This window comes from Thrips palmi, unplaced genomic scaffold, assembly GCF_012932325.1.
Source record: "Thrips palmi isolate BJ-2018 unplaced genomic scaffold, TpBJ-2018v1 HiC_scaffold_8, whole genome shotgun sequence".
Taxonomy (NCBI): Eukaryota; Metazoa; Arthropoda; class Insecta; order Thysanoptera; family Thripidae; genus Thrips; species Thrips palmi.
In genome coordinates, this window is record NW_023144635.1 from 4460020 (window position 1) to 4486338 (window position 26319).

At 62.6% G+C, this 26319-nt stretch overlaps 2 protein-coding genes across 2 annotated transcripts; both read left to right on the plus strand.

Moving 5' to 3' along the window:
* The first annotated feature begins 489 nt into the window (after window positions 1-489).
* LOC117653476 (myosin light chain kinase, smooth muscle-like) lies at window positions 490-2989 on the plus strand. The gene is made up of 5 exons (XM_034399163.1): window positions 490-852; window positions 1412-1575; window positions 1731-1952; window positions 2025-2275; window positions 2658-2989. The coding sequence occupies exons 1-5, from the start codon at window positions 732-734 to the stop codon at window positions 2683-2685; spliced, it is 786 nt and encodes a 261-aa protein (XP_034255054.1). The 5' UTR covers window positions 490-731; the 3' UTR covers window positions 2686-2989.
* A 1471-nt stretch (window positions 2990-4460) lies between these two features.
* Window positions 4461-25688, plus strand: LOC117653475 (myosin light chain kinase, smooth muscle-like; the record flags this gene model as incomplete). Its single annotated transcript, XM_034399162.1, has 15 exons — window positions 4461-4634; window positions 4822-5098; window positions 5201-5464; window positions 6629-6761; window positions 19190-19358; window positions 20414-20459; window positions 20530-20662; window positions 21138-21297; window positions 21370-21510; window positions 23095-23439; window positions 23526-23694; window positions 24175-24455; window positions 24536-24736; window positions 25030-25208; window positions 25653-25688. Coding segments are annotated over exons 1-15 (2673 nt in total), but the record flags the coding sequence as incomplete, so codon positions are not given.
* Between the last annotated feature and the right edge of the window lie 631 nt (window positions 25689-26319).

Here is a 26319-nt window from a genome sequence, read left to right on the forward strand (position 1 = left end):
GTGCAGTCAGCGTCTTGGCGGTCTTGGCACTGGACAGGTACCAGGCCTTCCCTTACAACCGCCAAAATTTGGCAAAAAATTTAGAGGCCGGATGAGGCTCTGAAAACTCAATGAGCCTCGGTTAATTGCATCAAAATAGCATCGTTTTGTTGCAACGCATGCTGACAGCCCCTCGGCAGGGTTTACAGCGGGCCAGCTGCACTGCGCGTCGCTCTCTCGCACGCCAACAAGGACAACAAGGGGGCGGGGGAGGCTCTCCGAGTGGCGACCGCGGACAGGAGTTGCATTTCGCGTGATGTAAGAGGACCCCCGTGAGAACGAGGGGGCGATGTGGGCGTCAGGGGCGGAGTGGGGCGCAGACGGGGCGCCGGCGGGGAGGGGAGGGGGAGGGGGCGACCCTGACAGTTATTTTGCGAAGCGCGAAGACCGAGCGGCCCGTTTCCTCGCCTAGCGCTTCGCCGCGACACGGGGGCAGCACTTGGCCGTCCTGGTGTGGTGGCACCGTCCTGCCCCGCTGGCCTAGTAGTCTCGCCGCAGCCGCCGTCTCGACACCCCGGGCCTCCCTCACGGAGCACCGTCCTCGCCGTCCTCGCCGTCCGGGCCCTGAAGCACGCCGACGGAACCCGCCTGGCCCGCGCGCCTTTCCCTAACGTGCACGACTTCCCCGTCCGCGCCGAGCCCGGTGCGCGAACTGTAGCCAGAGGGCGGCGATCAGAGCGACGCGGATCGACATGACCATCGCGGAGATGAGCGGCGGCCTGTGCCAGTCCGTCATGCACGACCTCAAGGACACGTGGGCCAAGAGCGGAGGGCTCGCGGCGGACTTTCTGCTGTACCTGGCGGCCGACCACGGTAAGCTCCACACGTTGGACGCGTGGCACGCGTGCGCTCCGGACTCCAGGTCCCAAGCCGGGCCGGCGCCCTGGCGGCACGCCGCGGCGCGCGCGTGTTTACCCCACCGGGCCGCGCCACCTCGCGGAGTCACGTGCACCGTAAATCTATTTCAGCACTTTCAGCGCGACGCTTGACTCACCCCGTGACGCAACACTCGAAAAAGGCGGCCGTCGTTCGCGGTCGTGGGGCTCGTAGGGTGGCGGTGGTGCACTGGTGCAGCCACCCCGCGGCATCGCAGCACCAACGGCGCAGCGCCTTGTAATAACTAGCGATTTATTTCTTCGATTAAGGTTTCAAAGTCAAGACAAGCAGCTTTGGCACGCGTGCCCGCCGCTTACGCCTGCCAAGTCCAAGACACACACACACACTCGCACAATAGCGCCGTCGTTTCGCGAAGCAGCCCGCTCGTTTCTCCGGCCACCTGGCCCGGCCCGACACTAACACGCAGGCATTGCGGGCGCGGAGCCCCACGCCGAGACTGCAAGCAGCTGAACCCCGTCCCCCTTTGGTGTTGCAGAGGTGCCGGGCCCGATCGCAGGGGAGCCGGAGATCACCGACTGCGGGCGCAACTGCGTGACGCTGTCCTGGCCGAAGCCCCTGCACTCGGGGGACGCCCCCGTGCTGGCCTACCGCATCGAGGCCTGGCGCCTGGGCTCCGAGGGCGGCGCCAGGTGGCGCGAGGTGAGTGTGCCGCGGTCCGTGCGGCCCCCTTGGCCCAGTGGGGCGGCGGTTTGGCTTCCCATTCTTCTCGCTGCCAAACGTTTAAAATTAACGCGCCCTGCCGGTGTGCGGCGTCCCAGAGAGATTGTTGTGGCAACTCGTTATCCCTGCTGCAGCTCGGCATCTCGCCCACCAACGCGTACGACGCGTTCGGGCTGGTGGCGGGCAAGGACTACCGGCTGCGCATCACGCCGCGCAACCGGCACGGCTGGGGCGAGCCGCTGGTGTCGGCGCCGCTGCACGTCCAGCTGGCCGCGCCCCTGCTGCCCGAGTTCACCCGCCCGCTGCCCGGCCAGATCAAGGCTCTCCGCGGCCAGGACATCACCGTCGACTGCCAGGTACGGCCTCGGCCTTCGGCTCCTGTGCGCTCTCTGCTTTTCGACCTTTCCCTGACGTCGTCTTGGTTGCAGGTGCGGGGTGACCCCAGCCCGCAGACGCGGTGGTCGCTGGACTCGGACCCGCTGGCTGACGGCGCCGACGGCCGCGTGTCCACGACCCGCGAGGCGGGGCTGTGCCGACTGTCGATCCGCGGGGTGCGCGACGAGGACGCGGGCCGCTACTGCTGCGAGGCCTCCAACGCGGCCGGCCGCGTGTCCACCTTCGTGCGCCTCACCGTGGTCACCGACCCGCAGCTGCTGCACGCCGACACCAAGCTCCGGAGGTGGGTGCGCCGCGACGCGTTGCTTTGCGGTGCAGGCTGAAGGGTGGGCAACTTGGTGCAGAACGCCCGGCAGCCAGGCAGTGCCGTTGACAGGGCCGCATGCGGGACTGTCTGCCCACCCGGCGCCATGCTGGGCCGGCAGTCCGCGCGGAGAAGGCCCTGTCGGTGGGGCTGCAGGTTGCTCACGGTCATCGCCCGGGTTTGAACCAAGTAGTCCACGCCTTCTCTCGCTGTGAATGACGAATAACGCTTCGAGTGGCCCCGCTTCCTCGCCATGCATGCAGACAGGCCTCCGGGCCGCGCCACAAGGCCATGACACGACATGGCTCGCTTACAAGTGGATCAAAAGGCAGACATGACATTTCGCCGTCTCTCTGTCCAGGGATTTCAAGGGCGCTGAGATCACGTGAGGGCCGCTACAGGGCCTCAATTTGAAATCCCCCTCCCATGGACATCACCCTGCCCCGCCCCGCCACGCCCCGCCACGCCCCGCCTCGCCCCACCACGGCCCGCGTGCAGTAGAGAGGGACGCAGGGAAGTAAACCCTCTCCGCTTCGAGACGAGGGAGGACGGCCATTGGTTGGCCAAGCTGTTTTGTTTTTAGGCACGAAGTAGCCTTATAGTATACCCAGGACTCAGCCGGCTCGAGATTTGATTTGTGTGGCCCTTTATGCATTTCGGAAGTTTTCTATACGATTTTAATGAGATTTTGCAGACTAGTAGAACTTTGAACGCTGATTCTGATGTTGAAATCTGGTCAAAAATTTGGTGGCCAATTTTGAGAAATTTGCTGTCAAAATCGCCGTTTCCATGGCAAAACTCGACTCGTCAAAGGAAAAAAAAGGGAGTGGGGGGAGCCGAGCCGGGGCGGACCAATAGCGGAGCTTCTTTTTGGGTCTGTACAGCTTACTCCAAAAGCTGAAAAAGCAACGTTCGAAATGAAAAATTTCTTTGACTGCAGGTAGACAAGATGCAACAATAGAATTGGTGCCGGTTCGAACGCAGTTTTTCGGGTAGAACTATCCAATAATACTTCTTGATTGGAGTGTTTTTGGACATGCGCAGTGTTGTTGTTGTGATTCAGTTAGCACTAGGACCACTTCGCTCCACCTCGCGACTTGCAGTGCTCATGTTCCTCGAACAAGACTCACCCGCGTTTCGAAACCATCCCTCCCGAGTTTATGAAGTTTGTCAAACCAACCGTCGTGGTGTTGATACGTTGTAAGGGAGAACTATTACACAGAATTGAAGAAAACATGACTAGAGAACCATAGCCTTTTGAAACAAGCCAAACAATTCAACGTCCACAACAATGGAGGGGCAGTTTTAATGCGCGACTGCTGGCGCTTTCAGCTTCGCGATTTTCGCAAGGGCGCAGACGCCGAGAAAATAGTTGCCAACCCGAGAAAATTAATTTACTGACTTCTTTCTGCTAAGAACATTTTAACCATGATGGACTTCAAAGATGTTCCATTGTCAGAACACTGCGGAATACATTAGCATTGGAATTTTTTGAATTTACCAGCATTTTGATTTCTATTTATTGTCAAGTTTAAATTTCGACGGATGGCACATCGACCACATTGGTACCACTGCCATTGGTAGTCCCCTGAGCCACAACTTCACAACACCACTTCTTTTCTTTCTCCACACTCTTACACAATAATCAAATTGACTTCGTGACTCCTAGGATTTCTTGAAATCGTATTTTTTATAGATGTTTCCGAACCCGTCGCTTGGACGAAATAGATTAGGCACGTCCACCTTATACCTGTGTGAATTTTTTGTTCGAATAAACTTCTTCAAAACAATCCTCATTGTCTTTCTTTTGATCCACACCTTTAATCCCCTCAGCAGTTGCGTTTCACCCAATGCTTCCCCCTTTTTAAAAAAAAATTCGTCCAACAAACAACACGCTTTGTAGTTTATCAGAAAAAAATTATAATCGATTCCAGATTACTGAGATAATATTGACTTTGCATGTATTACAAGCCAATGTACATAATGCATGTGGCAATAGGTAAACACAAGTTTCGTTTTCCCGGCATTAATGATTCTCATTAATCAAGTACAACACACCTTCTCAGACCCACAAAAATCTAAATAAATTATTGGAATTCCGAGAACGCATTTGTGACGCAAAGAACGTGGTGAAACATACGACGTCCTGGCCGCAGGGAGGCGACGCTCCCCGACGGCGACTTCCCGCCGCAGTTCACCATGCGGCTGCGCGACCGGCGCGTGCAGCAGACGTTCCCCGTGCGGCTCACGTGCCAGGCGGTGGGCTGCCCGGAGCCGCGCGTCGTCTGGGAGAAGGACGGCCAGCCCCTGCAGGGCCAGCCCGGCCAGCAGCACGACGGTGAGTAGGCTGAGGGGGCAGCGGCGGCCGCCCGGCAGCGCCCGACAGGCAGGCAACCCACCGCACCTCGGAGCTCGCGTGTGCGTTGGGTTGCCTAAGCGGGCGGCTGGCAGGCACACTGCCGTTCCCATAGAGGTGTACCAGTTTGCGACCACGATTTCAAATCCTTTTTCCCTGGACGGTGCAGAGAGGTACTCGTTCCACCGATCCGACGACGGCTTCCACACCCTGGAGCTGACGGGCGCACTGTTGGAGGACGCCGGCGAATACTCTGCCACGGCGAGCTCGCCCCTGGGCGCGGTCACCTGCCGCTGCACCCTGGTCGTCGACAAGGGCATCCGCGCCTACCTGGCGCCCGAGTTCGTGGCCGAGGTCGGCCCCAGCGACGAGGTCGAGGTGTGCGAGGGCGAGGACCTCTACCTGTTCGCCATGGTGGAGGCGTACCCGAGCGTCGGTGTCGTGTGGTGAGTACCCGCGGCGAGGTTTCGAAACGCAGCCACGCCGCCGCCAAACGTGGCGTCCACGAAGCACGTAACGCACAACCTGTCCATCCGCTGCATCCGCAGGCACCGCGACGCCGTCCGCCTCCGCCAGTCGCAGCACACGACGGCCACCCTGGACCGCGACGGCCGCGTCGAGCTGTGCATCCGCCACGTGACGAGCCACGACGCGGGGGTGTACACGTGCACGGCCTCCAACGAGGTGGGCCGCGCCAGCAGCGCCTCCAGGGTGCGCGTCGTGGCGGCGGCCAGGGGCGCCCCCAAGGCCACCCCCGTGCTCAAGGACGACGTCGACGACGCCGCGGCCTCGCCCGCGCCAGCAGACTTGCCGTGAGTACCCTGCGCCAAGCGTCGCCGCGAGTGACCCCGATCGGCGACACCCAGGAAAGCAGAGACTCTTGACGGCGAGCAGACGAGGCGGCACGGCCAGGCCTTCCAGCGCAACCACGCCACTGTGCACTCCAGGCCGCAGCTTTTTTACGGGCGCTGCGCCGCGCTGCGTTCGGGGCGAGCCCGGCGCGGCGGCGAGCCTCACACATGGCGCGGCCGGTCGGTGCGGCGCCCGCCCAAGCCAGCCCGAGGCCCGAGGGGCGTAACTGCACACCGCAAGACGAGGCCGACGGACGCACAGTCGCCCCCCTCTCCCGCTTCCAGGGACGGCGAGGCGTGGCGAAGCAGGCGAAGAGGCCTGTCGTCGTGACAAAGGCCGCGCCGGTGCCAAATGCGCGCCAAACGACTGCGGGCCGACCTGGCCGGCGCCCTCCAGAGCGGTTACTCGCGCTTCATATTTTCGCCCACCGCTCCGCCCCTCGGCGTTGTTTACTGCAGGCAGCCAACCAGCGACATAAACTTTTTCCAAAAGGAAGAAACGTTAAACAGAATATTGAAATGTTTTGTAAATGCTGTCGTAACGAAAGCGAGCAGTGTGCGAGACAGCAAAATGGCAATTCCAAACAATTCCGGCTTTTGTCGCGCGCGCCGGGACAAGCGCCGGGCTCCAGCTGTGACGGCGACATCCAGCCAGTCTGATTCCGGGAGTCGTTTTCGTCGCTCTGTCTCTCTCGCACCTGTAGGGTGCGCCCACGAGTGCGAAAGAGACAGAGTGACTCTCGGAATCAGTCTGCAGCAGGGGGCAGATTTCTATCTCCGCCTTGGTGGGAACGGCCGCCTCCGGAGAGCGCCGCCGAGATGAGGCACTTTGTATGGGCGGGCAGGTGGCGCGGACGGCGCGGACGGCGCGAAGCGCGAAGCGCGAAGTGGAGGGCACGCTGGCGACGTGTTATTGGGCCAAGTCCGCGAAGCGCGGGCAGCGCGAGGCCTGACGAGGCGAAGCCTGGCGCCATCAGCTACATTGTTACACGCCGAGCCTGCCCCGCATCGATAATTCCTTTCCCCTTTTTTCCGCGTCCGTCGAGGGGAAATAACACGTCGGTTCGGCGGCCGACTCGATACTCTTGACTTCGCCGTGACAGTTCTACTGTTGTGCTTCCTCAGGTACTCCAAGGAGCCCGCCTTCATCCGCAAGCCGCGCTCCTTCGACGTGGAGGAGGGCGACAACGTGGTCATCGTGTGCGAGGTCGTCGGCGACCCCAAGCCGGAGGTGTCCTGGCTGCGCGACTGGCTCAAGGTAAGGCACCGCGTCGTTCAACCGCGTGAGGCGAGGCATGCGACTGGAGGCACGTAGTCGCGCAACCCGCCAGGCCGCCAGGGAAGTTGAGGTAGAGGCGAGGCGCGCGTTTTTGGGTGTGCTGTCTGGTACTGGACGATCCGGGCCTTGCTTCACGCGCACCGCGGGCTGCGTCCCCCGGGGCTGAGGCCGTCGCCGTCGTCCTCGTCTCCGAACTGACAGCCGAGTGCTTTGCTTGCCTTCGCACCGATCATCGCTCATCTCTGTTTTCATTACGGGCCCAGGCGGACTCACGATTCTTCGCTCTGTCTCTCTCGCACCCAGACGGCACGCCCCATGCGTGCGAGAGAGGCAGAGTGATGAGCTGCGTCCGAGATCATCGCTCTCTGGGGCGTCCTCACCTTACACCCTGCTCACGGTGGCGGCAGCGTCAATACGGAGAGGCGCATTACAATAAACAAATGGCCTTATACGTCCGACGGACGGGGCGGGGCGGGGCGGCGGCCGTTTGCTCAACGGGCCGGAAACCCTTGTCAGGCCGCTCCGGGTCGCCGCGCCGCGGACGGCGGCAGGACGGCGTGCATGTGTCGCGGCCTCGCCGGCGTCCAAGTCTCCCACACCGCCGGCGGCGGACGCGGCGGACGTCACCGCTGAAATCGCCGAGCTCGCCAACGCCCACACTGGGAGACAAAAATTGCGGCGATCCCGCGAGCAGACCAAGTGGGCCGTGTGCGATGGTTAGCCGCGAGGGAGTTGGCGTTTCCTCCTCCTCCGAAAAGAGCGCCATCATTATCACGCCTTAAAGAGGTGGCGTCGCGACGCCCGGCGGTAGGCAGCGCTTTCCTTTTGCGACGCCCTGGCGCAGTCCTGGAGCAGGGTCCGGGAGGCAGGGCACTGGAGACAGGCACTGGATCAACTTTGGGGCGCCACAACTCCTGAACGACAAGGCCCTGTCGTCCTGCCCCGGTCACCAGAGCAGTGTCCGCCAGCAGGGCGCGCTGGCGTCACGGTGCAACGAGGACCTGTCCGCCAGGCCGGCCAGGCCGCGGTGGCGGTGGAGGGGGAAGGGGCGCCGACGATTCATGAACTGCGAGGAGGTCACCACCGCGGAGCGATAACTCAGCGGAGAACTTCGGCGGCGCGGCGGTGCGGTACAGCGCCGCGGTGGCGGGGCGCGCAGCTGCGCTGTCTGTGCACCCAAATATGGCCAAGCGTTGAAGGCCTGCCAAAATACCTGCCGGCGATGGGCCAACCAGTGTAGCGGCGAGGCGGCGTGGCGGCTTAGCGGCACACCGCGCTAATCATGCCGCCAATTTTTATCGCAACCAGCCTGGCAGAAATACTGGCGCAGCATAAACGTCGCCGACTTCCATTCCGGGCGCGGCGCGGCACATTTGCCTCGTTCCGTGTCGGTCTGTCGCCGTGCCGACGACCGCACCCCAGCCACGCGCCGAGTCTGCGGAGTCTGCAGAGCCAGCGCCATAAAGTTGGCGTGAAAATATTCCCGTGATTAGCTGCGGCCGCCATGCGCCTCCATGCGCCGCCATGCACGCTGCACTCGAAGGCCCCGTCATCTGATCCTAATATGGGGGCGGCGCGTGGCGCGGCGCGGCACGGCACGCGGACGGGCTGCTGGCGCTGTCTTGTCGCTGGGCAGTGGTCGCCAAACACGAGTGCATTCACTGATTCTCTCGGGAGCCTAACCTAACCTCGCAAACCACTCGTCTGCCCGCGGAGCTGCTGTCGCGTTTGAGACAAGACGGGCAGAGGAGTCGGGCACCGACTTATTTGAGGGCCGTGCCCTAGCCACGCGGCCGGGCCGCGTCACTGACAGTCACTGACCCGCGCACGACGTCCTCGCGACGTCCTCGCGACGTCCTCGCGACGTCCTCGCGACGTCCTCGCGACGTCCTCGCGACGTCCTCGCGACGTCCTCGCGACGTCCTCGCGACGTCCTCGCGTCCACCGCGCGGCAGCAGTCAGGCTCCGCTTCGCTCTGCACACGGTCCGGTGCGCCTGACGTGTTTGATATGTGGAGGTCTGTCTCTTTTTGTGCCACTAAAAGTAACGCAACGCCTTGTTCACGTATGGCGCGTTAGTCAGTGTGTTTTCGTGTCGTTACCTCGCGGCTCGCTCTCACACGTGATCAAGTGCTCCCCGCACGCACACGCACGCACACGGACAGGCAGGCCGCAACGTATGCCACCAAGTCCCTCACGGCAGGTACAAGCTCCGTGCTGAGAACACGTTCGTCTGGAAGCACCGCGTGTGTTTCTGCAAATCGAGACGGCAGGCTGGCGAGGCTGCTGCTCGCCGCTGCCGCACACACGCAGCAAAACCCCGCCGAGTGAAAAGCAGCACGAACCCACAGCCCGAGCAGCCGAACCCAATGTTGGCATTGCGGGGGTGGGTTGGAGAGACCCCGACCTAATTAGCGACTTCATACTTTTGTTCAAACGATTGAATCGCCACAAAACATGTGCAATCGATTCGATACATTCGATTCGATTTATCGAACCCTCAGTCTGCAATGCGGTTCCAGCCCAACGCGCCAAACGTCTCCTCAGCCTCACCGACTCCCTTCAGCGCGGTGCCATTGATCGCTGAGTGGGAGGAGGCTCTTCGGAAGTCGTCCGGCAGTCGTCGCTGCAGACTGATTTCGAGAGTCGTAGACCGAGGCGTGGGTAGTTTAGCTTGGCCAGCTTGGGCAGCTTGGACAGCGCGCGGGACCCACGGACACATCCTTCGTCACCCACACGGCCACACCGATCCTACACTGAGAATCCAAACGCTATGAGTATAGCGTCAATTGGTGCAATGCAAAAGCATTGCACATGAAGTGCAATGCCTCCCATTTCCCATGCATTAGCATAGGGCCTTTTCGGGAAGCATTGCACCAAAGGTGCAATATGGCTGTGGCATTGCACGTATGGTGCAATATCACAGCGCATTGCACCATACGTGCTATACTCATAGCGTTTGGAATCTCAGTGTAGCCGCATCCCACCTCAGCGCGGAGACAGAGAGAGACAGAGCGATAAAACGACTCTCACAATCAGTCTGCAGCAGGCGAGGATGTTGAACTGGAGCAGCTGTAGGTCCATTCATCCGTTCCGTTCTAGTCAGAAAGTGTGTGTCACGTTAAGTGGACGTTCGTAAAAGCAATCGATCAAGAACGTCATGCTGCTGTTGCAAATGAAAAACACCTGTGCCAACTTAATTTTCTGTCCGGTTGGCGGATGCAGATAGCGGCTGGGCGCCGCGGTCGTCCGTCCGGTTGGACGAATCGGCTCCGATTTCTGGGGCAAGGATGAAAAGCCCCCCCCCCCCCCCCCTCTCCCGCTTCACTGTCGCGACAAACAGCGGGGAGCACACAAACGGAACGGGAAAAGGCCAGCGCGCCATTTTATTCGAATTTGTGGGTCAGTGTTTATACAGCCCCAGCCAATGCCAAATGCCCAAAAAGTGTGCCGCCCGCCGCGACCTCGGACCGATCTTCGGGTCGATTGCGAATCGCCGAGCGCTGCCCTCGTCGCCCTGTCTCTCTCGCACTCCAGGGCCGTCCCCAGGGAGGGAGAGAGACAGAGGAGCGAGGCACCGTTCGGAACCAACCAACAGCTGCCCAGTGGACAGTGTCCATAAAGGCGGCTGGTGGTGCCGAAACATCAAACAGACGTTCAACGCCTTAGTTTGGGAGCACATGTCTTTGAAAAATCGTGCTTTGGTCCGACTTTAAGCAGGCACTGCGTCTGATCCGAGGCGGTATGTCGTCCTCCCTCAACGGGCAATTGGTCTTTGGACCTTCCTTTAGCATGCCTTTGTTACGGAGTGCGATTATCTGCCTTAGTTTGGGAACAGTATTGCCGCAAAGTTGGTCAAAACGGTCACAAATGTCTGTAAAAAATCGTGTTTTGGGCCTACTTTAAGCAGCCACTGCGTCTGATCCGAGGTGGTATCTCGTCCTCCCTCAACGGGCAATTGATCTTTGGACCTTCCTTTAGCATGCCTTTGTTACGGAGTGCGATTATCTGCCTTAGTTTGGGTACAGTATTGCCGCAAAGTTGATCAAAACGGTCAAAAATGCCTTTAAAGTCAGTTTTGATTGACTTTGCGGCAATACTGCTCCCAAACTAAGGGAGATAATCGCACTCCGTAAAAAAGGCATGCTAGAGGAAGGGCCAAAGACCAATTGCCCGTTGAGGGAGGACGCAAACCCGCCTCGGATCAGACGCCGTGGCTGCTTAAAGTCGGTCCAAAACACGATTTTTCAAAGACATTTGTGATTGGTTTGATCAACTTTGAGACAATACTGCTTCGAAACTAAGGTGGATTATCGCACCGGCCGGCAGCCAGGGACGGTGAAGGTGAGAAGGCCGCCGGGGCTGGCCGGGGCTGGCCGGGGCCCACCATGCCGGGGGTGGGGGCAGTGCAAGCCGTGTCGGCCGTGTCGCGGCGGCTAGTGGCGCGGCGTGGCGTGGCGTGGTGACGGCGGTACCCGCAGGCAGGCAGGCGGGCGGCAGGGCAGGCGGCAGGGCAGGCGGCGCAGCGCGGATCACTCCTTCGGTTCAGTTTCAGTTTCTCGGCCGGACGCGCGGACGCCTCGTGTCCTCTCCCTCTGCGTCGCGCACCGCGTCGCGCACCGCGGAGCGCATCGGAGGATCCTCGCGGAGGGGACCGCCGGACCGCCGGCCGGGTCGCCGCCAAGTGCGTGGGCGTGGCCGCGTGACCGCGTGACCGCCAGGCGTGCGCGCCGCACTCCCGTCGCGCGAGTCGCGGACGGTGGTCGCCGAGTGCAGCGGTGTCGGCCGCGTGCGTGTGTGCGTGCGTGTGTGCGTGTTGCAGTGATAGTGCCACTCCAGGATACCCCGCTGCTTGGATACGCAAGTTCGGCGCCGAGTGTCGCCTTGCCGCGGCTTAGCCCGTCGCCGGCGTCGCCGTCGCGGAGCCCTGGCCGGCGTCGCCAACGGCGTCGCCAACGGCTGGCGGCGGCCGCTGAAACCGAGCCTAAGCGCCGCCACCGGCAGCACGGAGCGCGGCCTAGAGCACGGCCTAGAGCACGGCCTAGTGGGGCGGCCAGCCGGCCTCCGGACACCCGACACCCCGCCGGGCCCGCCCCCGCTCCGCCCTCGCCCGCCCCCATCGCGGCCGCCATAATGGATAAGCTCCACGGCCCGCTGCTCCCGGCGCCCCGCACGACAGGTAGCACTCCCGAGCACTCCAGCGACGTAGGGGCGGTTTCGGACGCCCGGATTTACCAATCACCGGTAACCCAGGCCACCACTTAATTTATTTACCACCCCGAGGCGAAAATGAATATTGTATCGACTGGGAGCCCGTCGCTCGCAACGGGCTTCCTGTCACCCTCCGCGAGGCTAATGAAAGAGGGCCCGCGCCGACAGCGCGGTGGACAGAGAGGCGGACAGAGAGACGGACAGAGAGGCGGACAGAGAGGCGGACAGAGAGGCGGACAGAGAGGCGGACAGAGAGGCGGACAGAGAGGAAGCGGCACGCTTTCCGATCACCGACCGGCCGCCCTGAGATTGCCTCTCCTATCTAGAATGAAGATCCGAAATCCGGCGGGCCGGCAGCGCGACTCTGAGAGAGAGGCTCCAGGTTGACGTACGGCTTGGCTTCCTCACGCGCCTCCGCCATTGATCGCTGCGCGACGCATTGCAGCGCGCCGATCCGCGAAATCGCCAGCCAATCAGAGCCGTTTAGCAGTTAGCGCCTGTGCATGCTGCAGACGCCGCCAAGGGGCCTGAGGCGGCGAGTGAGTGTGTGAGCGTGAGCTTGAGCGTGTTTCGACGATGGGAGCGCATCATGCCCCGCAGGCCCCCGGCCGCCAACAAGGGCGCGAATGTTTAAACAGACAAACACGCCCGCACCACACACATGCTCAGCAGATAGTCGTTTTATTTTTGATTCCCTGTGACGCTCACAATGAGTTGACGTCCAGGCCCTACCACCCCCCCCACCATGTGCACAATAATGAGTGACTCAGCTCGGCGGCCAGACTTACTGACTCAATCTTTTAACTGGCCCACTCCACTCATATCCCCCCCCCCGCCGCTGCAAAATCGCCGTGTTTTGATTTCGCTTGACTGGCTACTCTCAATGCGAATACGAAAACAACAAAAACCGTTTCAACAACAAAAGTCGTCGTTGGGCTCCGCTCCGTGGGGGCGGCCGGGGGCGTATTCGCAGACTTTGGGACGTCCCCGAACCGCCCCCCCCCACCCACGAGGCCAGTGACAAAGCGCACGTACACACACGCACACACGCACAGGCTCCCGCCTCACGGTTAATATTCATCCAAGTCGCGTTCAATGGCCATAGCCATGCCGTTTCGCGCGGCTGGGCGGCAGGCTGGGGTGGGCTGCGGGCTGCCGGGCTGCCTGCCGGGCCGGGGGCGGCCGTGGAAAAAGGACAAAAGAAGAAGCGAGAGGGGGGGCCGAAGAGATCGCGTAAAACGAACGACCCCTCTCTGTCTCTCTCGCTCTCTCTCTGCCACACACACGGACGCAGCGCCGCGCACGTACGGCACCGGGCCGCCGCTCCCCGTATCGCACGCGGGACGATACACACAGCGCCGAGCCACACACGTTCGTGCCAATATTATTTGGCGTGCGAGAGAGAGCGGGAAGGAGAGACTCGAGCTGCGCGCGTGGGGGGCGCCGGGCGGCGGTCGAGACCCGGAGAGCACTTCACGGAGTGGTGGACGGAGGCAACCGAGGCGACCGCATCCCGTCGTCCTGACGCACCTTCGACCTGTTTTCATAGGAGCGACGTCCTATTGAAGACCATTCGAGAACAGTTCAAGTCAGATAGATTTCGTCACTTTTCGACCAACTTTGCGAGGCCGATGCTCCCATGACGTTCTTCCTTTAGGGCGTAAGGCCGGCCGCCTAAGCACCGCGGCGGATGCCTCTCACTGCCGCCGCTGGCTGCGCTGGCGCCGTCAGCCGCGCCAGGAGGACGCCATTGTCACTGAATCATTATTGGCCAACTCTCCATGCGGCATATGGCGGCGTGCCCCTGGCCGTGCCGCGGCCGGCCGGAGTGGCCGGGCCGGGCCGTCCGGAGGGGAGGGGAGGGGGGAGGGGCTGGCGCCACGACTTGCAATTGTTGTTGTGGTGACCGCCACCACCGCCACCACACTGCTGCCCCAGACTCGGCCGTGACCCCCATTACATTACGGCGGACAACAAGCACCCTAGTGGCACACGCGAGTGTGTGTGTGTGTGTGGTGTGTGTGTGTGTGTGTGTGTGTGTGTGTGTGTGCGTGCGTGTGTGTGTGTGCGGGTTCCAACGCATATGCGCTGCGCGGGGCCCGCCCCCTGCCTGTCTGCCAGTGCGAAAGGCAGTGCACGCTTTTCGGCCGCCTAGCGTGGGCGGTATCGCGTTTATTAAGATCGCCTTTGCGCGACGAGGCGACGAGTGGAGCTGCAGGCTGAGTCCGAACTCCCCCCGCTCTGTCTCTGTCGCACCCTTGCGGAACGCACCGAGAGTACGAGAGAGACAGGGCGACGGCCCGCAGGGACGCGGCAACGGCGCGCAAGAAACTCGTTAACGGAATCAAGAGACTCTTTTGCATTCTTGGCGTCATTAAAATCTAATTTCGAGTTGTGCGCGACGCTGCGACGACGTCGCTCGGCCGCCGGGCAAGTCTAACGTGAAACGAAGTGCTGCGGCAGCGCGCCTGGCGGGTAGGCAATCGAGGCACTGCGACGCACCCCTGCGCAACAGGACTGCCTACCCTGGCCTCTGCAGGCGCTCTGCGCACTCCGCGCCCGCTGAGCTGATAACCGCCGAGGCTGCCGCCCTGCAGGCACGCGGCGGAACGAACCGGTGAATCGACGAATCGATGAATCGACCGCTTTGTACAACCACTCCACCGTTTTGCATTGCCGCACCGCGAGGGAGAGAGAGAAAGAGGATTAGCAGTGAGGCCAGGTGTGTCCCGCAAGGCCTGCCTAGGCATGTGCCCAGGTCTGCCTAGACCGCCATGCACTTATCACGTAACACCGGCCTCGATAAAGGTCGGCAGCGTCATGCGTGTCCCGAAACACTGTCCACGACTCGGCGGCAAATAGTTCCACCACTCCCCGCGGTCAGAGACAAAGCCCTCACAGTGTGATCCCCGCCACGTCATCAGGACGGCGACGACGGCGACTATGATGCCGGCGTGTCGCAACGCGCGCATTGTTGTCCCACTGGCGGGGCGTGGCTGTGGCTCGGCGGCCCTTTCTTTGATTTAACGCCGCAATCAGGGCCTTTCAATGACTCTGCCAGCAGGCCGCTGATTCCGAAGACTGATCTCTGTCTCTCTCGCACGCATGGGGCGTCCCGTGGGGGTGCGAGAGAGACAGAGTGACGAGGCCCTTGGCAGCCCTCGGTCGCGCGGCTCGCAGACATGGCGGATCACTAGCTGTGCCCCCCTGCGGACTTAATGAATGGAAAGCACGTCTGTCGGTCTGTCTGTCTGCCTGTCTGCCTGTCCGATCGCCGGCCGGCCAATTTACTGGCCGTTTAATGAACGGCTAATGGCGCGCCGCGTGTTTTACAGCGGGGACGTGATCCGAGTGGGTGCCGGACGGCCGGACAGGATGGCGGGGCCATCCCGAAGGGCCTCCGTCTCTCTCGCGCGCCATGCCAGTGGGGGCGCGAGAGAGACAGAGCGCATCGGCTCCACCCACCCACCCACTCGCAGGCCGCCCGTCAAAATATTTGCCTGCAGCGACGCGGCTCCGCATGGCCGTGCATGGCCGGCCTCGCGGGGGTCACGACGTCGGGGCGCTCGCGGACATTGTCACTCAGAGGCAGCGAGCGGAGCGGCAGCGCCCACTCCAATTATGAGACCGCGCCAGAGAGAGAGAGAGAGAGAGAGAGAGAGAGAGAGAGAGAGAGAGAGAGAGAGAGAGAGAGAGAGAAGGGGCCTAGCCTAGCACAGCGGTTCCCAACCTTTTTCGGTTCGCGACCCCAAATTTGTAGCCAAAACTTTCCGCGACCCCCAGGAAAAATTTCGCGACCCCACGCGACCCCTCCTTTAGCATGCCTTTGTTACGGAGTGCGATTATCTGCCTTAGTTTGGGAGCAGTATTGCCGCAAAGTTGATCAAAACGGTCACAAATGTCTGAAAAATCGTGTTTTGGGCCGACTTTAAGCATTTACTGCGTCTGATCCGAGGCGGTAAATCGTCCTCCGTCAACGGGCAATTGGTCTTTAGACCTTCCTTTAGCATGCCTTTGTTACGGAGTGCGATTATCTGCCTTAGTTTGGGAGTAGTTTTGCCACAAAGTTGATCAAAACACGATTTTTCATACATTTGTGACCGTTTTGATCAACTTTGCGGCAAAACTGCTCCCAAACTAAGGCAGATAATCGCACTCCGTAACAAAGGCATGCTAAAGGAAGGTCTAAAGACCAATTACCCGTTGAGGGATGATGATTTACCGCCTCGGATCAGACGCAGTGGATGCTTAAAGTCGGCCCAAAACACGATTTTTGACAGACATTTGTGACTGTTTAGACCAACTTTGCGGCAGTACTGCTTCCAAACTGAGTCAGATAATTGCACTCCGTAACAAAGGCATGCAAAAGGAAGGTCCAAAGACCAATTGCCCGTTGAGGGAGGGTGATTTACCGCCTCGGATCAGAAGCACTGGATGCTTAAAGTCGACCCAAAACACGATCTTTTACACACATTTGTGACCGTTTTGATCAACTTTGCGGCATTTAAGCAGCCAGTGCTCGGCGTGTGGGCCAGCCGGGAAACCACCGCGACCCCAGGCGACCCCAGCCACCTCGCCGCGACCCCTTGAAATTTTTTCGCGACCCCATTTGGGGTCGCGACCCCAAGGTTGGGAACCGCTGGCCTAGCACCAGTCGGCGTCTGTGTCCGCCGGCCGCTGCTGCTGCGTCCAGTCCCAAGTCCCAATGCCAGTGTGCCAGGCTTTGCGAAGGGCAGCGCCAGCAGGTCCTGCAGCAGGGCGGTCCATCATTCATTAACCAAACATTCCGGCCACGCTGAGGACGTCAGTCTTTTTGCCCTCGTTCGTCGGGGACGTCGGGGACCCGGCCACTGGCCCGGCCAGCAGACGCGCTCACAGCCACGCCACTCCCCGACGCCGCGGCGACCGGCGGTGTTCCGGGAACGTCAGGGCAGGGAGGCACGGCGGGCAGGGCCGGCAGGGCAGGGACTGCAGTCGGCATGGCATTGAGGCACTGGCTGCAGTCGCTGTGGAGCCCGCCGTGCACCCGCTGCTGCTGCATGCTGCTGCAAGGGCCCAGTGCGCCGTCTCGGCCGTCTCACACACAGACCCGCACACACACACACACAGGGCCCGCCCGCCGCGACTCGGCAGCGCCACACCGCGCCACACCGCCGGCCTCGCGCCGTGCCGCGTGCCGCTCCACGCCCGGCCAGCCCGGCCCCACCAGACGGCACCAAGACCTGCTTTATAAGGAGAGAAACCAGCTGCTGTGCTTCGCCAGCTTCGCCTGCTTCGCTCGGAATCGCGACGGTGGCGGCGCGGCCGCGCCACGCTCGCCAACACGGCCGGCATTTGGCGGCTCCAAATTTCGGCGCGCTGCTGGACTGTCGCTGCTGCCGCAGGCTGGCCAACGGGCCAGGCCGCGCACAGCTGCCGACACTGCGGAGCCTGATGGCGCCGCACGCAGGTGGCAGCACTGCGGGGAAGGTGATGGAGGCCCCCTGCATGCTCCACCTCCAGCCGCGACGCATACGGTCCGGGCTCTGGTTGGCAGGCCTGAGGCGGCCTGAGGCGGCCGAGCCAGCCTGCGCTGTGACGCATGGGTTGGTACGCCTGGCAGGCTGCGCGCGGACGCGCGGCAGCAGCGACAGCCTCACGTAAACAACCCCAAAGCGGACACGCCGTGGCGTCGCGGCGTCGCGGCGTCGCCAGACCAGCCGGCGCGTGGGAACGCCGCGCGACATCCACTGTCGCCGCGTCTCTCTCGCACCCCTGCGGAGCACTGCGGAGCGGCCCGCCACGCCCGCGAGTGGGAGGGAGACAGAGCGACGAAATCGCTGCCGAAGAGACCGCAAGTTGTGAGAAGGCCCCCGGTTTACGCGTCGCGCTTGACGTTATACAGTGCCCGGGTGACTTGGGCTTCCTCATCGACTCTCTGTTTAATTCGCTCCATTTTGCGACCCTATTTCGCTTTACGCCGGAGGCACTTTCGGGCTTTACGCGCCACCTTAACCCGGAGGAACGGCCAAGTCCCCTAACCTAGATTTTTAAGAACGCGGCTGGTCGTTGGCCTGGCTGTTGGCTGCTCTGTTTGGCCCGGGCGACATCCCGACCGTCACAGCGTCACAGCGTGACTGCCATTCAAACTGCATTACCTTCCGGCGGACCGGGGCGGACCGGACCCCCCTTGCGAGGTAATCGCATTACTTTCCCGTGTGGCCGGGCAATTGTTGTTGCGATGTCCTGGCTGACACGCGGCGCGGCGTGAGGACCGTGAGGACACCCAGGGCGCGGCGCGCGGCCTCGTCGCTCTGTCTCTCTCGCGCCTTGGCGGAACACGGGGCGCCCCGCGCGTGCGAGGGAGGCAGAGAGAGAGGAGACAATCGGCGGCACGCAGCAGGTGTTTACTCGGCGCTGATCCAAGGCGCGTGCCTGTCCAGAGAGATCTTCATCGGTCCGTCTCTCTCGCACCCACACGGGACGCCCCGTGAGTGCGAGAGAGACGGGGTGACTCGCGGAATCAGTCTGCCGCGGCCCGGCAATGCGGCAGGGATTACCGCCGTACCGGCACTCCACTGGCTGCGAGCAATGAAGAGATTAGCCCGGCCTGCGCTGCGAGTGGAGTGGAGTACCGCGGAGTGCCGCCAGACGACCTCTACCTCCACCTCTGGCCTGGCGTGCCCTGGCGTGCCCTGGCGCCGGGGCTGTCGGGAGGGAGTCCTTCGGGACGCGCTGCGGGCTGACGGCCAGTGACATCGAATGCGCGCCGCGGGGCAGGGGTGTGCCTGGCCGCCCCGCCCCGCCCGCCCCGCCCCGCCCCGCCCCGCCCCGCCCCGCCCCGCCCCGCCCCGCCCCGCCCCGCCGACCGGAGCCCCGCCAGGTGAGGGCGGCCTGGCGGACTGAGAGAGGGGCGCGCCGGGGGCCCAAGTCCGGCCCAGGCAGCAGGTTATTACGCTGCGACGTATATGGCAAGGACGGTCATGACGGGCTGCCAGCGCGGTCCGGGCGGCTGGGCGGGGCGGGGCGGCCAGGCAGGGCTGGCGCGGCACGAGGGCCTGGAGGAAGGTCCGGCCGGGTAGCAATTGCAGCGCAAATCGGCGTGCTCAACACCCAGTCGACTGCCACCGCCTCGCCACGCCCCCTGCCACCGCACCCACTCGCTAAAACCCATCCGAAAAACAAGCAGCCTCACGCAGTGTTTGTGTTCCATTCCAGCCTGACTACTACCACCACTCGCCCCAGTTCGTGCGGGTGGGGTCCGGCCCGGAGTACCGCCTCGAGATCCCCCAGGTGCGCCTGGACTTCACCGGCACCTACGCCATCCTGGCCAGGAACGAGCATGGGGACGCCAAAGCCATAATATCGCTGCAGGTCTTCGCCAAGGGTGAGTACGGACCGTAGTGGGGACCGAGTAGCGCTTCGCAGGGCCAGCAGGGCGCAGCACCAAGAGCGGATGAAGAAAACTTGCAGGCCAAGGGATGAAAACTCGAAAGGGTGAATCCAGGGAGTGCGTAAGCCTGGTGCCCTCCCCCTTTTCATGCCGGTCGTCGCTGATGCGCTCCAAGTTAGGGCCATTACAAGTTTGTGGGAGGACTTGTTGCATCAGCAGCGGTGCCCTGGCCGCCTGCCCCTGGGCCCCGGCATGCCCCGGCATCGCCACGGGTCAAGTTAGTCCGCGGTCCGCCACTCTCAAACCCCAGTCCGACTGGAAGCGTGTCGACCCGGCTCGCAGACAAGCGACAAGCCACACGCGAGTTTGATTGCGCCAAGTATTCATACAGACATTTGGACAGCGCCCGGCCCAGCGAGTTCTAATGAATGTGCGGCTCTAGCTCACCGCGCGCTTTGCGTGCGAGTGTTTCCGACGTGCAGGTGCGGCCGCGGGCCTCCCACCGCGCCGCCGGCGGTCCTCGCTACGTCTGTGTGATCTGTGTGTTTTCCACCGGGCTGCCATGCGGACCAAGAGGTGGACTAAGTTCAAAATGACATCGGTGCGGTCTGTGTGGTCCGTCGCGGTGTGTGTTCGGACAGCGGTCCTCGCTTCGTTGTATTTTCCACCAGGCTGCCATGCGGACCAAGAGGTGGACTAAGATCGGTTTGTGTGTTCGGACTTGGTCCTCGCTTCGTTGTGTTGTGTGTTCGGACTGTGTGGTCCTCGCTTCGTTGTATTTTCCACCAGGCTGCCATGCGGACCAAGAGGTGGACTAAGATCGGTCCTCGCTACGAGCCGAGTTGTGTGTTTGAAGTGTGTGTTCGGACCGCGGTCCTCGCATCGTTGCGCTGTCCCAGGCTGGCATGGCGGCCAAGAGGTCCACCAGGATCGAATATCGCTGCGCGTGGTCCTCACAGCGTCAGTGTGTGGATCGGGGTCGAATGAGCGATCGAATTTGACTTTATTGTCCGTTTTTATTGACTCGTGCTCCGGTTCCGCCGTTCCAGGTCAAGGCATGGGGGACGACTCCAAGCGGAGGACAGTGAAGCGCGGGTAAGTGGCTGCACCCCCCCCCCTCTCCGCGTCACAATGGCGGTGCATAAGGACGCCTGTTGTTCCGCAGCAAGGAGGAGACCCTCCCCTCCGTGGTGCAGCCCCTGCAGGACCTCCGCTGCTGCGACGGCGACGCCGTGACGCTCGAGTGCCGCGTCGACGCCTCGCCCGAGCCCGACGTCCACTGGAAGAAAGACGGCAAGGTGAGACGGAACTAGATTAGCGTCCGGCTTTTGATGGATTGACTGTGAATTGGCGTGACATGCCGCGATCACGCGCCGAGTCCAACGAGGTGTTTAGTGCCTCGCTGGTCGCGGCGGCTCGGTGCCGCCCACGTGGCCTGACAGCTCCGCCTGCTACTTTGCATGGCGTCGCGACGCCCGGCCCGATAGGCAAGGCATCCTCTTGTTATGGCCATGCTGTGTTATGGCCACAATGAAGGCGACGCAGGCAAAGGCAGGCCGCGCACATGGAAGTGAGGTGGTGGGCAGATGGTTAGGCCGCGCCGCCACGCCGCCGCCAGGTGAGGCGCCGCCTTGGGCGTCCCGACGTCGCGGCGTCGCGGTGAGCGGGGCCAGGGCGTATCCCGGCCGGAGGGCGGACACCGCGCGGCTCCACTGCTCATGAAAAACAAAAACAAAAACAACGACATGCTGACCCCCGGCGTCTGCCTCCCAGTTGGTGCGCCTCAACGACAACTACCAGGCGGAGCTGCTGGAGGGCGGGCGCGCGCGCCTGCGCATCCAGCGCGTGGTGGCCGAGGACGAGGGCCAGTACAGCTGCGTGGCCTTCAACAGCCTGGGCAGGGCCACGACGGCCGCCTGCCTCGTCGTCGATGGTGAGTCCCTCTACGTGCGGCCCTTAAGGCTCATGCCAGCCGCTCACCCGCCTGCTGTTGTTGTCGGCGCAGTCCCCGAGGAGAAGGAGAACCTCGTGTCCGGGCAGCTGGACCGACCCAACAACCTGCGGTCGGCCGGCTCCACGCCGAGGTCCACGCCGAGGTCCACGCCCAGGTCCACGCCATCCCGGAGTGCGTCGCCCTACATACCGAGTACGTGTCGCTTCTTGCAGCTCTCCCACTAGGCAGCAATGTCAAAGGGTTGCCAACCTAAGCCCGCCGAGGAGGCAACCGCTCGAACGGCCTGCCACGGCCTGCGCGCAACATTGACAATCCCTCCCCGCCTGCCACGGCGCGGAATATCGCGCAACAATGCCTCCCGATTCGGCCCGGCCCGGGGCACTCGGGCCAGCTCTGGCTCGGCGGCGGGCGGTGCAGTCGGCACGGCACCAAAGTACCAACACCGGCCACCTCGTTCGGGTCTATATATTTTGTTTCATACACAATTTTAATTACTATCTTTGGAATGAGCCCGCATACTACCCCGTATAAGGAAACCGAACGAGTATTGACTGAGAAATTTGAAAGGGAAAAGAAAAAAATTTGAACTCTACACCCCCTCCCCAGTCTTAATGGGGAGGCCTCCTGCTTTACTTCGGTGTTCGGGATGGGAACCGGTGCTATCAGGTACCTGGGGTTAATCCCGTCAGCGACTCTAAGCGTTCGCCGGGGGACCCAGTAGGACCCCAAAGCTCAGGCAGCTGGGTGAGAGCACCCAGTACGAAGCTCTTTGAGGGGCGGGACGTAGAGTGAGACGACAGAGAGACAGAGAGAGACTCAGACAGAGAAGAGGTTTGGTGGGAGCTTCTTGTTTTCGTAGGGTTGGTTGTGTACCCCATGGTACCCCCACTGTCCGGCGCTCCCGTACCGAACATACAGCGTTTTAGGCCAGCTTCAAAGGACTTATCATCGCCTCCCCGACGAGTCAAGGAGGCACCACCCGCAACCACACACCGGATGGTCTGGATTGATGGATCAAATACTCCATCGCTCCAGTGCCGAGGCCAAGCCGCCGAAGCGGATTGCTTTTTAGACACCCACAGCGGAGTGGCCAGGTGAATGTGACTCTGACCACTACGCTATCACGCTTGTACGTCTGGCAGCGTGTTGGACGACGGGTTTGAGTTGCACTGGGAGGAAGGCGGTCGAAAAATGTAATGAAATGATGGGATTCGATCCCCGGACCCCGCCATCGGGATCACACAACTTTACGCTCTCGGCCACCACGGCCCATGATGAGGGTGCTGGCGTGAGGTGGGTTCTTGACGCAAGAGGACTCGACCGACCCGGTCAAAATTTCGCAAGAAGTTGGGGGAGTCGAACCGCCGACCCTAGCATTGGGAACCGACGCCTCTACTCCCTGGACCACCACGTCCCATGCACGGAGCGGGCTCACGTTCACGGGTTTCAACCGCACTGGGTGAGGCAGCAAAATTAAATGGAAATATTTGTTAGGAGTCGAACCTCCGGCATGTGGGTCTGTTGCACACGGCTCCGCTCGGATGGCCTCGAACCACCACCCGTAGGACAGCAAGTCGAAAAAACTTTTGTGACGCTGGTATTCGAACGCCCGCCTGCGGTAACTCGATCCCACGTCTCTAACCTCTCGGCTATCACAGCAGTTGTGAAACGCGATGGATCATCTGCTTTCATTAACGTTCTTTGAATGAGATTTTTTTGAACTGGTGGTAATTTTTTGGGGGTGCGCCTGACTTCCGGTGCATGCCCACACCCCAGGAGGCGGTCTGCGCGAGGTGGCGCCGACATGCCCCGGCCTGGACCGGCCCCGCCGCACGCGGCCCTCGGCGCCACGCTTCTACGCCGTGCCGCACAACCGCGTGGCGGAGCTGGGCGAGACGGTGCGCTTCCAGTGTGCCGTGGCGGGCCACCCGCAGCCCTGGGCGCGCTGGGACAAGGACGGCCAGGCCTGCGCGCCCACGGCCAGGATGTCCATCACGGAGCGCGACGACGTGCGCACCCTGGAGGTGCGGCAGGCCACCCTGGAGGACGCCGGCCTGTACCGCGTGGTCGTAGAGAACGACTACGGCCGCGTCGAGGCCACCGCCCGCCTCGAGGTCATCGGTGAGGACTCTACCCGCTGTCGCAGCGCAAGCCTCGAGCTCAAGGAATGAACGTACAAAATGATCTTCCTGTCCGCCACCGTGCAGGCCACCGCGGAGCCCGGCCGCAGTCGCTCCGGGCGTGGAGCGCCTCCCCGGCCAGGACGACGCCGGCCTTCGGGCGCCGGCCCGCCAGCCAGGTCTCCCGCGTCGGCGGCGAGGTGACCCTCTCGTGCGACCTGGACGGCTCGCCCTCCCCCGTCACCAACTGGTACAAGTAAGTGCCCGGTCGACGAGGACCGACAACGCTCTCCGCCGGAAAAAAAGGCCTCTGGGCAGAAAAATGCTCTCGCTATTAAAATCCGACCTTCAGGGATTAAAAAGGCCGCCGTCCAGCCGCCTCCATGGAGGCCCGAATCGGTGTGCGTGACCAGCAGGCGGGTGGGCGCGTCGCTCTGGGGGATGCGGTGCGAACCGATCGGACGGTTTAACGCTGTTATTAATTCGAAATTACTATCTAAAGCTGCTGTTTTGCGGTGCCCGACACACCCACAATCCCGCACGCATGTGCTCCGGCACAAGGTAGTCCCAAACAAGTTTCGGGTGATTCGAGAACAAATTTAGTAGTTGTTTGAGTGAATTCCCAGGTAAAAAGTCAGACTTAAAATTCAGACTTGGGTAACTGAGACTGGATTTATTTTGCTGTCGGTAGGCTTGCGGGCTTTGCAGGGGGTTTGATGCGTGTTGTGCTCCTCAGGGACGGTGAGCTGGTTCTGCGCGGGTCCCGCGCCACGCCGTCGTGGGACGGGCGCGTGTGCCGCCTGGCGCTGCGCAAGGTGCGCGCCGCGGACGCGGGGGTGTACACGTGCGTGGCCGCCAACGACGCCGGCGAGACGCGCTGCTCCGCGCAGCTCCTGGTCCTGGACAAGGGCGACCCCAGCGACGCGGACCGCCGGCCGCCCGTCTTCGTGCGCGGCATCCCGCGGCACACGGACGCCGCCGAGGGCAAGCCCCTGGAGCTGCAGGTCGAGCTGCGAGGTGAGTGCGGCACGCCAAAGGCCGACGGCCGAACCACCCCACTGGAAACGAACAGCCTCCTTGACGCGTCTGCCCCGCAGGCTCGGCCCCCTTCCAAGTGGTGTGGCTCAAGAACGGCGTGGAGCTGCCGGACTGCGGCGACTTCAAGCAGCTGTCCCTGGGCGACGGCCGCTTCGCGCTCCGCATGCAGGACATGTTCCCCGAGGACGCCGCCACGTACTCGTGCGAGGCGTTCAACGGGCACGGCGAGGCGCGCTCGCACGGCACCGTCACCGTCCTGGGTGAGCGAGAACAAACTGAAAAGGAGTCCGTTGCCCCGCGCGGGTTATGTGTTTCAATACAGTTGAGTCGGAAGTAATGCGTTGCACGACGGGGAAAAAAGCCGTTGGCTGCAAAGTGAGGGGCCCTCATGGCCTTTATGGGTGCAACCTGGGGCACTTTGGTGAGGAATGGGCCACGGCAGCCATGGCAGCCATGGGCCCCGGCAAGGCCCTTGCAACACTTTGTATCGGAATGTTCCGCCGTGAGTGTGTGTGTGTGTGTGTGTAGCACGTTATTGACTACTGCTTCCCAGACGGTGCTCCCCGAGGCGCCACCGCCGCCACCTGGACCAAGACCCCCCTGGGCGTGATGGCGTCCCCGGGCTCGTCGGCGTCCTTCTGCGCCCGGCTGAGCGACCCCCAGTCCCGGCCGAGGAGGGTCACCTGGAGCGTGGCTGGTCGCAGCATCGCGCCGGACAACATCAAGTACCAGGTAAACTTTGGCGGCGTCGGAATACGCCATAGGGGTGGCCGAGGCACCGCTGCGGCGCCCGTGCGGTCGTTGAGTCGTTACCCGAGTCCCGCAGCCATCCGGGCATCCGGGCCGTCGCCAATGTTTACGACCGTGCTAACGCCCACCCCTACCCCTCACCGCCCCGCGGCGCCCCGCAACACGAGCAACACCCCGCCGGCGTATGCGAACATGCATACCACTGCGGGCCTCGAGACGCCTGGAGACGCCCGGAGCCTCCACGACGACAACACTCCAGTCCTGCCGCCGGGCCGCCTGCAAATGAGGGTTGGGGGTGGCTGGCGGACAGTGGCCGGCAGCCCACACTGCGCGGCGGACAGCGCGGCGGACAGCGCGGCGGACAGCGCGGCGGACAGCTAATTTCAAATTTCAAAGTTGGTCTAACGGCGCCTTTCTGCCCCGCAGGTGGTCGAGGACGGCGACGAGCTGCTGCTGCACGTGCGGCGCGTGGCCGCGGAGGACGCCGGGGCCGTGCAGTGCCGCGTGCACGCGTGCGGCGCCCGGCCCGGCGCGGCGTGCGGCGCGGCGTGCTTCGACCTCTCGTGCACGGCGGACCTGATCGTGCTGAACGACGAGCCGCGTGACGCCCGCGCGTCCAGCCTGGACAGGTGAGAACGCGGCCAGTCCGCCTGCGAGGCGGGCAACCCAACGCGCGTCCGCGGCGGCGCGGTGGCGGCGACACGGCGCGGCCACTGCGCCACGCCGGCGCGTCGGCCTTTCTCCTTCTTGATGGGGTTCTTGATGGCGCCGGCGAACGACTCTGTGGCGATTCGCCGTGCCGCCGTGCCTTTGCAGGCCTTTCGACCCGACGGCGAAGCCTGGTCGAGGCCCCCCTCCGGGCCGTCTGTTCCATTCGCCGGGCGCCCGTAACGAGTAACGTGTGTAACGTCCACGTCAGCTCGCATGAACTGCCCGCGCGTTTCCCTTGAAATGTTGCACGGCGTCGGCTCGCGGACTCGCGGACTGCCTCGCGGCCTCGCGGGTCGAGCCTTTGTCGGAATATATTTAGCTTGTTTGCTCATACAAATCAGTTTACCTAAAAGCGCCCGCGCGCGCTGCTGTGGCGGGAATG

Excerpts from the sequence above, each read along its gene's own strand:
- LOC117653476 (XM_034399163.1), top strand. The coding sequence starts at position 732 with ATGACCATCGCGGAGATGAGCGGCGGCCTGTGCCAGTCCGTCATGCAC. Across the intron at positions 853-1,411 it reads GTACCTGGCGGCCGACCACG|AGGTGCCGGGCCCGATCGCA; the intron begins GTAAGCTCCACA and ends TTGGTGTTGCAG. Across the intron at positions 2,276-2,657 it reads GCCGACACCAAGCTCCGGAG|GGATTTCAAGGGCGCTGAGA; the intron begins GTGGGTGCGCCG and ends CTCTCTGTCCAG.